This window comes from Arachis hypogaea, chromosome 19 (assembly GCF_003086295.3).
Source record: "Arachis hypogaea cultivar Tifrunner chromosome 19, arahy.Tifrunner.gnm2.J5K5, whole genome shotgun sequence".
In the NCBI taxonomy this organism is placed as follows: Eukaryota; Viridiplantae; Streptophyta; class Magnoliopsida; order Fabales; family Fabaceae; genus Arachis; species Arachis hypogaea.
Window position 1 is genome coordinate 153,666,688 of NC_092054.1, and position 12,085 is coordinate 153,678,772.

Here is a 12,085-nt window from a genome sequence, read left to right on the forward strand (position 1 = left end):
CCAACTCCCTCTCATGCTCCTGATATATGCGAAGCCTGCCTTCCAGCTCATCGACCCTTGAGGTCGTCCCTAAAGAGCTGAGAGGAGTCTTCTCAAATATATCTAAGAGTTTACCACAAACCCCCGCCGTCTTGAGACTCTCCTCAACCACAGTGGTGAGGTAGTGCCGAACAGAAACATCATCCATACTCATACGAGCATGGGGATAAATGTTCTTTCGGACGAACGCAAGAGCGTCCGCCTCACCAGAAGCGCCAGACTCTAAGGTCTTGCGCTTCTTCGGCTCTGGTTCAGGAGTAGGTCGGACAGAAGGGGGTGGCAGAGAGGAAGCAGAGGAAGAAATTACAATAGGTTGGGAGGGAGTCCCGACGTTCCGAGGAGGAGGAGGAGGAGAGACAACCGCCCTAGCACCACCAGATCTGGCACGAGACCTTGCCTTGGCTTCCTGAACCCTCTGGTAAGACTCTTGAGCGTTTTTCTTTGCCATCTCTGCAAAAACAAATTGGTAGCTAAAAGTCAGACAAGTCGGTAAAAGAAATTGCAAGTCGGAAATAAATAAGAAACGCAAAAAGCTACCTAGTTGTGACTGGACAAAAGTCGGCGACCCCTAGAGAAATTTTTTAGTATCCAAGTATGGGGCCCTCCCCCACACTTCTCGGAGGAACCCTACGATGGCCGCCTCCACTTCGTCCAGGTCATCCAGACCATATTTCTCACAGGGGGAGGCCTCTAACCAGTATAGAGGAAAGCGAGGAGAAGAACTCTCATCTAAGAAAAAGGGGTGGTGACCCTCTACTGCTTGAACTTTGAAAAAATAGCTTTTAAAATCGTGAAAGGATTCGTCAAAAAGGGTAAAAAGCCTCCGACCTTGTATGGCTCGGAAGGACACCCACTGTTGCTTATTATTTAGCCCACTGAAGGGCTTGGTCATATGGAAGAGATAGAAGAAAATCCTCAAAGAAATCGGGAACTCTAAGGCCTGGCTGATAAATTGGTAAATTTTCAAAAAACCCCAAGAGTTGGGGTGAAGCTGGGTGGGAGCAACCCGGCAGTGACGTAACACAGACATTTCAAACTCTGAAAACGGAAGAAAAATGCCCAAACGGGTGACCATACTCTCATACATAAAAAATAAATGAGGGGCCACCTCGTCGGCCCTCTCGAAGCAAACCCGGTCTTCTGGACCCGGGACTACCAACTCATACTTCGGCTCATCCTCTTCAGAAGTACAAATTCTGTGGTGAGTACGAAGGTGGGTGATAAACTCGGTATCGACTGAAGGCTCCTCCCCTAGGACCGTGACATCGACCCACTGAGAGAGAACATCTACGGAAGCCATTTTCTTTTCTTAAAAGGGGTGACAAGAAACCTACAAAAAGAAAAGGAAAATCAACACACGGTCTCTAAAGGGACGGAGTACGGAACTAAAACCTACAAACCAATCTACCTACAAAATAAAAGCACGCAAATAGAAAGCATGTTACAGAAGGGGAAAAAGCTAACCTTTAAGTCTAAAATCAAGACTGGAGGAAGTAAAAGCCTTCGAAACGCAAGAATGCAGCACGAACGAATGCAAGGGAAATTTGAAAAATCGCAGAAACGAAACAACGAAAGAGAGGGAAAGTATTTATAAGAACGTTAGGGGCATAATGGTAAAATTGGGGCAATCATTAATGAAGATGCACCGTTACCAAGGCCATTAAATCCCTACGCACACCCCTAACGGACACGACGCTTGATTAGACGTAACTGTCAGAACCGAAAGGTCAAGGAAAATCACGTCGGTTCTTAAACCATCACATCGGTCCTCTTGCAAATCGGCTACGACCCCGAGTTGAATACTCGAACCCAAGTCCTAAAAGGAAATTGGGCTCAAGTAGGGGCACTGTTCATACCCTGGCCCAATAATAAAGGTCCAGGACCCAAGCAAATAGGCCCAACCCAAAGGGTTGGCCCTCACCCAGTACCAGCCTTCATCCCAAGAAGTCGGTACTAAACACGACCTGCTCCCAAGAAGTCGGATACGAGGGTTAGCTGGCAGATAACACTCATTCGAATGAGTAACTGCCCCTAGAAACTCTCTAACCACTTCATAGAGCCATATCTTAACCTCCCTAAGATATGGGAACGGTTATCCACCTAAAAAGGTGGCACTATTTCAGCGGTAGTTATTGGTTCACCACTATAAATACACTGACACCATTCAGGTATCTCCAAGTTCCAATACTCTCTAACCTGCTCACACTCTTGCTAACTTAGGCATCGGAGTGTCTTTGCAGGTACCACCCCCCATTCTTTCACACGTACAAGTCGGACGGAGGAACACCGAGTAACAGATCCACTCGAAAGCCACCTCCTTTATACGTTTGGGCCAACCAACGCCATCCAGCCCATTAATCTCCGGTTACCCACCGTAACAGTTATTTTTTGTAGAATTAAATTAAATATGTGCAAACTAAAGTTAAATTTAAAGGTGTTTAGTTTAAAATAATTTTGGATGTTGAATTTCCAGAATGTGATTTTCAACACGATATTCTTAAAATTATTAGTATTTTATTAATAATATATATGTAAATAAAAAATGAATTGCTTGTATATTTTTTTACTCTTTAAGTATCAATTTCATTCTTTGTATTTTTGTGGAGTTTTCTTTAATATCTACTTGTTTTTCTTCTCTCAGTGCATGTAATTTTTCAATGATATCTACAGTAAAAATAACAAAAATGTGTAGAATTTTTTTTGAATAAGTTAGTTTTAATAAGAATAATTGAAATAGTATAAAGTGAAATTATCTGTTAATATTTTTCTTTGACCCACCGTGTCAGACAATGTTTTAATAATGCAAATTTAAAATAGTGTTGGAAAATGTTCAAAACTGAATCTTTAATTTCTTTCACAATTATTGTGAGTAAAAAGTTTGATTTCATTATACCTTTAATTGGTCTATACAAATCATTTGCATATTCCATTTTCAAATTTTGTATAGTATAGACTTTTTCTTCTTGTAACAAATGTTTGAATTTGTTCATCATATTTTTCTTCACAATTATATGAAGATGTGTTTTCTGCAGTGTTACTAAATCATAGTTAATAATTAGTTAAAAAAATTTGATTACATTTGTTTTTTTTTAAGTTATTAGAAAAGGAATAATGAATAGCATATTAAAAGAAGTATAATTTTAACGATATTAAAATACAATTATATATAAAGTATTAGAAAATAGTATAAAAAGTATAAAAAGCAAAGATAATTAAAGTATTTTTTTGTAAATTCAATTTAAAAATACAATAAATATGTTTGTTTTGTACCTTTTCATCTAATATAATCATTTCTAAGCAAAGAGGTTCTTGTGGGTGTTAATGTTTTTCATAGACGCAAATTTTGGTAAACCAATTGTCTGTTTGTTTGGTGATATTGTCCAAAGAATGATGTTCCATTGAGTAAGTTTGAGATGTTGTGTAGTTCAAAAATAAATTTCTTGTGATAAATTTGATGTTATTTGAAGGAATAGTGATAAGAGACTTATATAAGTAGTTCAAATAGTATGGAATTTGAATATTTGTAACGTAAACTTTATTATGATTAATAATATTATTATGACATTTGTAATATGGATATTTATTACATTTAATGAGTTATTTATAGAAATTAATAAATTAATTATCCGAGTTATAAATTTATTGTATTGTTTATAACGGTAAGATATAATAAATATAGAGATATGGATTCAATGTCTTTGTAGGTTATAAATTTGATTAGACACTATTAATTTCTAATTATTGTCATTGGTGATTTTGCACCCTAATTTACATATATTTCTATTACTTTGTATATATATATTTTGCTGATTTGGAAATAAAAGTTGATTTGGCAAAAATTGAGTAGTTGATTATAAAATTTTGTCAAGTAAGCGATGTTGCTGACATGACATTAGTAGGAGGAAAAAGATATTTTAAAAGTAATGTGAGTAAACTTACCTATCTACTTTTATATATTAAGAATAGATTATCATTAATATTAAACTAATAAAAAAATAATTTAGGTAATAATATACTTTTATTTTTTTATAAGAATGATCATGATTCTTTTATTTGTGAAAAAAAAAAAAGTAAAAAACTAAGAAATTATATAAAAAATATTTAAAACTATTTTACAACTTAAAATATAAATAATCAAATTTACCAAAAGGGAACATCAATGTAAAAATATTAGATTATTGTGTTTTATCCTTTTAGTTATAAGGTCAACTTTGTTATAGAACCACCAATAGATTTTTTCCTTTTATTTTCTTCCTGCAGAACTCAAAACACATAGTGGTCAACATGGAACTTTTATGATGTGGAAATGATTTGGCAAATTCCATTTCCACAAAGTTCTTGAAACATGTGGAACACTCTTCAATGGCCTCCTGTAGTCTGCTTGAGATCACTTTCTATTTTTGACCTAAGCAAAACTATATCCAATGTCTCCAATTCATAGCCCTGTCAGCAAATCCACTTTATGATATATACATATAGTTTGACTAACAAACATACATAACTGATTATTTTTTTATTTCCTTAGTATAATAATTTTTAATTTAATAACACAATATTATAACTATAATAAGCTTCTGCCTAATGTTGCTTACATAAAAAATATCAATTTCACAAAAAATATTGGTTCTGCAGTTTAAATATTAGACATACTGATACTGATATATATAGTCATATATATATAGATACATATTTATATGCATTTTTTCTAGCTAATTAATTAGTAGTTCATTCTAGAGAAATGATTAAGGAATTAAAAATAATATTTAAGCATTAAATGATACTAAAACATTGAATAAATTAAATTAGTGGAGAATCAAATTGAGTTGGTCTAGTGGTTAGTTCACTAGTCCACTTATTGGCCAATGGAAAACTCTTAAATAGAAATCCGTGATGGATTAATCCTTAACCTGGGTTGAAAGATACCGTGTGGAATGAAAATTAAAGTAGTGTGGCGTCAGAAAGGTGATGAAATAGAAAATCATCCACATGAATCTGTCTGAATGTCTGATGTTCTCATCATATAATAACATGGGATATTCTTAGTGGTCCATCCATGCATGCATGCTAATGCAACGTACCAGTTAATTAAGTGGTAGAGAAAAAAGAATATATACCTCTGTGGAAATGATTCAGGAGTTCCCTCATATGCACATGGCAATAAAGTTGTTGATGACATTGCAATGGATTTCTTGATTTCCTGCCACAGACAAAACCATGTGCCACCCTTCACAAGTTTGTGATGATGAGTTTCTTCAAATAAAAAAAACTAATAATAATGATGTTTTCTTCTTCAAAGGCTGAGTCAATTCATTTCCAAGACAAATAAAGAAAGCAAAAAGGAGGGTTATCTATATACAAGGAATTCAGCACCATTTCCTATTCACAGGAAAGCAAATAGATTGTGTTGTCTCCCAAGTCATGTATGTGTGCTTTAATAAACTTGCCTACATTACAAACATGATATACATTTTGATCAATCAAGTAGTTAAGATACACTATTGATTTTGTTTAAGAAATATTTTCATTAGCAGCTTTGAAGTGAACATTCAGAAATGTAATATTTTCATTCACCATTTTCCTTGTCTATATCATTGATTTCAAATATTATATGGTATATAAGAGTCACAAGCTAAGGGAATATATATGGCATATGCTTCACCATTGCTTCTTCTTTATCTTATCTTCTTATTAATCAGAGTTTAAAGAAGGCTTGCATCATAAAGTTTAAATGCCAACTCAAAAAGCTTTGATGATGCAACTTCAGATATGCAGAAAGGTAGCAGTGCCTAACAACTTACACTTGTAAAGCAACACTAACTGGAAAAGAATTTCAACTAACTAGTAACTAGCATAGTGATTCATCTTTTAGCCTTTTACATTTTCATTTATGCATGGTTTACTTTCATTACAATTTGAAAGAAGATAAAAAGTGCATTTCTCCAATAAGGTGATGATGAGGGAAGACATCACAATAAACTAATCAGACACAATCTTTATCCTTAATTAATTTCTAGTATTATCAACAAATATGGAAACTTGCTCCTTAAGATTTCATGTCTTGTATCTAAACCTCTAAGAACTACACCTTCAATATTATAGGTTTTAAAAAAAGGATGGCTTTAAATTCTATATAGCATCTTTTTCAAAAAGCAACCAAACATTCCATGACATCAATGGATCCACCTTTGAATACATTCGTCATGCTACTGCCTTTATTATATCCATCAAGATCATGGTTGATGATCAGAGGCTGAGTCATCCAACACAAGGATCAAGATTGAAATTCCAAGATTTCATCCCTTTAAATACCTCTTTGGAAGACAAGGAAATCATCAAACCAGCCCAAGTGAACATATCTTCATTCCTTGAACATCTAGTATCTCAGAAATCAGTATCTTAATCACCAACTGCTAAAATGTCAAAGAAGATGCAGACATCATCATCACTTCTTCAAGACTTGTTCATTGGAAATCCAATCATCTCGGCAGCATGTGATCAGCTTCAGAAATCAGTTAACAGATACTATTTGAATGACTCTGCCTCTACTCAATCTCAATGTTCAACTAAAGCATCAAAGCAAAGTAAAACTTTGAATGTTTCGATTCTAAACAAGCTTAGAAGGAAAGCAGAAGATAATCTTTCACAAGGAATCCAAGAACATGGTTAGTATTCTTGTATTTCTTTCTTTATTTGTTATACAGAATGATTTGTTTGGTGTTTATGTGAAGTCCAAAATCTAACTCAATTCACATGACTATGAAATTGCAGTGAGATTGGCACCAAAGATATCTGAGACTATTAAGGGTAAGTTAAGCTTAGGGACTAAAATTCTTCAAGTGGGAGGAGTGGACAAAGTCTTTGAGCAATTCTTCAATGTCAGAGAAGGCGAGAGGCTTTTGAAAGCTTCGCCGTGCTATCTATCTTCAACATCAGGCCCCCTTGCAGGTCTTCTGTTCATCTCAACAGACAAGGTTGCATTCTGCAGTGAGAGATCAATCAAAGCCTTTAATGGGAAAGGCCAAATGATTAGGATCCATTACAAGGTTTCTATTCCACTCAAGAAGATCAAGTGTGTGAACCAAAGGGAAAATTTTGAGAAGCCAAAACAGAAGTATATACAGATTGTTACAGTGGACAAGTTTGATTTCTGGTTGATGGGAGTCATAAAGTATCAAAAGACTTTGAGATATCTTGAGCAGGCTATTTCTCTTTCTCAAGCTTAGATGATTTTGAGACAGTGACTTGAGAATGTTTTGTGAGCATTTAAACTCCCAATTGTACATATAAAAGAGAGAAAGAGAGAGAGATTTCAAGTTCAAGTGCCTGTTCATTAATTATGTACATATGTTTAGAGGAATCATAGTGTTGTGTTTGAATTATGTATCAAATTTATGTATATTAATTAAGCATGAGCATCTATCTTTGATGTATTATCAGATTGTGTTGATAAATTTACTTTTAACATTGACAAAACTAAGACTCGCACCATGTGTAGAGAGCTAAATAAATTAGACTACATAGTATAGATTTATATAACAGTGAAGGTCTAATATTTTAAAGAGTGCTACCTAGTTTGAAGATTGATAAAATAATATGTTAAATTGATGTTTGACTAAGTATGTAATTTCTTTTAATAAAATCCATTATTTGGTTATAGTAATTATGTAAAAAAGGTACAATACAGACACCAATAGAAACAAACTTGTATATTAGAACAAAGAAGACATGGGCATGGGAATATATTTTCTTCTTTTGAGTTGATTATTAACATCTATAAATTGCTGACATGACACAATTAGAAAGAGCAATATCACATAAGTTCATTCTATAATAACTTGGTATCAAGTTTTATGTAATATAAATAATATATTAGTGAATTAATTTAAAAACCAGCATTAGTGAGGTGTTAACTGTTATTGTCAAGAAGGTATTCAAATTTTCATCAAAAGGACTTGTTCTTATTTCTGGCAGTTCAAACTACTTTTCTTCTTTTCTTTAATCTCTGTTGAGTCATATAACAATATAGTCCAATTAATGATGATACAATTTTTTTTGTGGTCCAAACCTAAATTGAACAGAGATTTTCAGATGGAATTACAAAGGTTCCCAGCACATGGGAACTAGATAGGGTTTGTTGATGTTAGTTACAAAAGCTATATTTATGGTGCATGATAAGGGACATGGAGTATCATTCTTAACTTCTTATACCACTTGATAAATTTTGGCACCAAATTAGTGTTCTATCACAACAACTGATCCACCAATAACACTTAATATTTTACAGGAATTGTTGATTAATGAAAAAATGAAAATATTTTTCATAATACAACTAATCCCCTTAAAATTTCAGTTATAAAACATTAATTTTCTCTTATATAAACTCAATCAAGCTGCACAAATAATAAAATGAGAATGATTTCCTTTTAGAAAACAGCAGAAAATGAAGAAGGAATTTCTAATAATCTATTTAGTTTTGAATGTGGGGAATGAAAGTATTATGAGGGAGTGAATGATTTTGGCTAATTCCTTTTCCACAAAGAATTGAATTGTGTCTCCCACTTTAATTCCTTCCAGCACATGATGTCCACAGCCAAACTAAAATTTCATTGTTTCCTTTCCATTTATAAACTAAACAATATAATGTTCCAAAGCACTCACTTGCCTTCTTTTCTTATAAAAAAATGCTACGTGCACACCAAAACTCAGCCACTAAATTAGCCGCTATATATTTGTATATAAACATATATGTTGTTTAAATTCTTTTTAATGTGTATAACATGGGTGCTTTCTTACAGAGCTTACCATAGCCCTCTCAGCTACCTCACTTTATGATATATATATATACTCTTGCCACTCACCAAAATATGCACTTTCAATTAATGTTAGTTATAACTTTTAGGACTAGAATACATGAAGTAAATTATACCATAGTAGGAAATTCTTAATATAGTTAAATAAGGACTTTGAAATGCTGAATTAATTTCATTCACACGTTTGGTGCTAGTCTCTTTTTTTTTGTTATTTTTATATGTAGCTAGGAAAATGCAAAAGCTGAATCTTTTCTCTGACTGAACCTCCAAACATTTTCTATTCCTTTTAGCATGTGATTTGGGATTGATGTAAGCAAACAAACTTTTACTTATCTTTACTTTTCCATGATCTAATACAAGTAAACCTTGGAGAGGTATTGCATCAGAAAGTTAAGATTCCAGCTAAGAAAGCTTGAATGACACCCTCATGTTGGCATTTTTATATAAATAAAATAAAGTGACAAAACAATGGATCCTGCTTTGTCATCAACTACTCAACAAGCATGTGGCATAGATAGATATATCCTACCAAACCAAGATATATTATTAATTTCCTTAATCTTGCTAAATTGCAGCTTATAATTAGCTTCCTTTTTTTTCTTTTTTTTTGTCCCTAATGAATCCAAAAAATTTGCCTTGGTGCAAAGAAATTAAATTCAACATATATTCTATTTTTTACATGGATAAATCCCATGCTCAAAATCCTTTAACCAAAACAGTTATGAGCATAAGAAAATTATATGTAAATTTGAATATAAGAACACCAAGTTCATTGTAAATGATGGAAATAACAGACACAAACATGTTTTTTGCTAAACTGAATGAATTGAGAGTAATTGCCAAGTTTCAACCTACAGTCAATATCCAACTGCTATAAAAAGATTAACAAGACCCTTTGGTCTGAAATCTGAGTAAGCATGTAATAAGCAACCAAATATTTTGTCCAATCACATTCCAAGTTTGTGTAAGTTTTTTTTTTATATATATTATTTCAACTGTATCAACAACTAGAGCAGACATGGAAAGAAGTTGCCTTATTTAAACACACATCCTTTTTCATAATCTTATAGGATTATAATTAAGGATGACTTGTATTTTACCTTGTATATAATGACTTTTTCTAAAGGCAAACCAAACATGAAATCCCAAGATTTTGAATTACTTTATTTCATTTAGTCTTCATGATGATCCATATCTGACTCACCCTACAAAAAGTCAAGACTTAAGACTTACCTAGTTTCCTTTTAACCATTATATATATACCTCTTTAGAACACAATGATTCATCATCCAAGTTAAGAAGATTTCTTGAATACAATTCAGTTAAGTGCTCAAGACAATCCACAAGAAGAACAACAAAAATGAAGTCCTCATTTCTTCATGAGCTTGTTAATGGACTTCCTATCCAGAAGTCATCAAGGAGATACTTGCCTGATGCTTCTGGAAAATACAACAAGTCTTTCGCGAAATCAAAGCAAGGTAGGAACACCCTTTTCATCACAATATTGGATTGGTGAATCCTTACTAAAGAAAATGCAGTTCTATTCATGATGGCCATTTTGTTTTTCCAGGTAAAGTAAATTCGGTTTTGACTCGGATGAACAAGTTCAGTTTCGCACATGGAATCCGAGAACATGGTAAGTACTTAGTTTTGAAAAGCTTTTACCATGTTTGGGAAATAGAATGAATGAAGTTAACTGTAACTGATGGTGTGTAAAACTGTTATTGTAACTTGCAGTGAGATTAGGACCAAAGATAACAGATACAGTTAAAGGGAAATTAAGCTTAGGGGCCAGAATTCTCCAAGTTGGTGGAGTAGAAAAAGTTTTCATGCAACTTTTCAGTGTTAAAGAGGGAGAGAAGCTTTTAAAAGCATCACAATGCTACTTATCAACCACATCAGGTCCTATAGCTGGTCTCCTATTCATTTCCACTGAGAAAGTTGCTTTCTGCAGTGAGAGATCAATCAAGATCACTTCACCAAATGGAGAAGTGAAAAGAATCCATTATAAGGTGATTGATTAAAAGATAGCCCTCTAGATCTCTTTAATATCTTTTTGAGACGTTACTAATACTTAACTTGAAAAATGTGTTTGTCATTTCAGGTGTTGATTCCAGTTGTAAAGATAAAGTGTGTGAATGAAAGTCAGAATGTGGAGAAGCCTTCACAGAAGTACATAGAAATAGTTACTGAGGATAATTTTGATTTCTGGTTTATGGGGTTCTTGACTTATCAAAAAGCATTCAGATGTCTTCAGCAGGCTGTGTCTCAAGCTCAGAGGACAGAATTGTTGAACTGAACTTGTTCATCCCTCTCTCTATGTATCAGAAAAGAAAAGAAGAATTGTTCATCCCCTTTGCTTCATCTCTTTATTTTGTGGAGCTGCAAGGCTCCTAAATATGTACAAATATCACATGATTTTGTTAATTAAAAGAAAAAGGAAATCCCTCTATTTCTTACACTTTTGGTCTCTTCTTTTAAATGAAAAATGATGAAAATGCATGGAAGTTATTATGGCACAAGTAATACAATTCCATACACTTAATCCATAGTGTAGGTAAGCAAAACAAGGTTATCAAGCACTAACTAAAGTACATTTTAGTTCCTAACATATGAGTTAAGTCTTAATTTCATTTCTAATGTTTAAAACCTTCTATTTTTTTTTAAAATATTTTATTTTATTTTTATTTTTGTTCTCTTGTAAAATTTAAACTTTTTCTTCAAAAAACTCTATTTTCTCTCTATTATTATATTTTCATTTCTCTTATTTTTCTATCACTTTTACTCTCAAATCATTACAATTACGTTTTGATACTACTTAAAAAAAATTATAATGAAAGAATGGGTATTTTTCAATGAAGATAAAAAATTCTAATTTTGACCAAAAAATTAAAATAGGACTAAATAAGATGTTTGAAACAAAACTAATATGTTTCAAATATTAGAAAAGAAAGTCACCAAAAAAAAAAAACATTAAAAAAGAAATTATGACATCACAAACTTTTACCCCACTAAATAAAAAGAGATCTCATGGACAAAAGTTTAAACAAGTTCGACAATGATCATCCTGTTAGAATTAGCGTATGCTTACAAAATCTAACTAGTTACATAAATTGCACATGCATGCATATTTAAGAAGTTACAACTTTGTGAAAGTGGCTTCCAAATTTCATTTTCTTTAGTATAATGTACCAGGCATCTTTCGCATCTTTCAAATCTTGGATTTTCCACATGTT

At 32.9% G+C, this 12,085-nt stretch overlaps 2 protein-coding genes across 2 annotated transcripts; both read left to right on the forward strand.

Annotated features, from left to right (window-relative positions):
* The first annotated feature begins 6,174 nt into the window (after positions 1-6,174).
* LOC112779850 (GEM-like protein 4) lies at positions 6,175-7,472 on the forward strand. The gene is made up of 2 exons (XM_025824204.3): positions 6,175-6,701; positions 6,808-7,472. The coding sequence occupies exons 1-2, from the start codon at positions 6,455-6,457 to the stop codon at positions 7,260-7,262; spliced, it is 702 nt and encodes a 233-aa protein (XP_025679989.1). The 5' UTR covers positions 6,175-6,454; the 3' UTR covers positions 7,263-7,472.
* Positions 7,473-9,859: 2,387 nt separating this feature from the next.
* On the forward strand, positions 9,860-11,310 carry LOC112779556 (GEM-like protein 4). The gene is made up of 4 exons (XM_025823856.3): positions 9,860-10,327; positions 10,420-10,485; positions 10,587-10,861; positions 10,954-11,310. Exons 1-4 carry the CDS (start codon positions 10,210-10,212, stop codon positions 11,146-11,148), a joined length of 654 nt encoding a protein of 217 aa, XP_025679641.1. The 5' UTR covers positions 9,860-10,209; the 3' UTR covers positions 11,149-11,310.
* Positions 11,311-12,085: the final 775 nt, after the last annotated feature.

Coding starts and splice junctions, on each gene's coding strand:
- LOC112779556 (XM_025823856.3), top strand. CDS start 10,210: ATGAAGTCCTCATTTCTTCATGAGCTTGTTAATGGACTTCCTATCCAG. Junction 10,328..10,419: donor TTTCGCGAAATCAAAGCAAG/GTAGGAACACCC, acceptor TTGTTTTTCCAG/GTAAAGTAAATTCGGTTTTG. Junction 10,486..10,586: donor ACATGGAATCCGAGAACATG/GTAAGTACTTAG, acceptor TGTAACTTGCAG/TGAGATTAGGACCAAAGATA.
- LOC112779850 (XM_025824204.3), top strand. CDS start 6,455: ATGTCAAAGAAGATGCAGACATCATCATCACTTCTTCAAGACTTGTTC. Junction 6,702..6,807: donor ACAAGGAATCCAAGAACATG/GTTAGTATTCTT, acceptor ATGAAATTGCAG/TGAGATTGGCACCAAAGATA.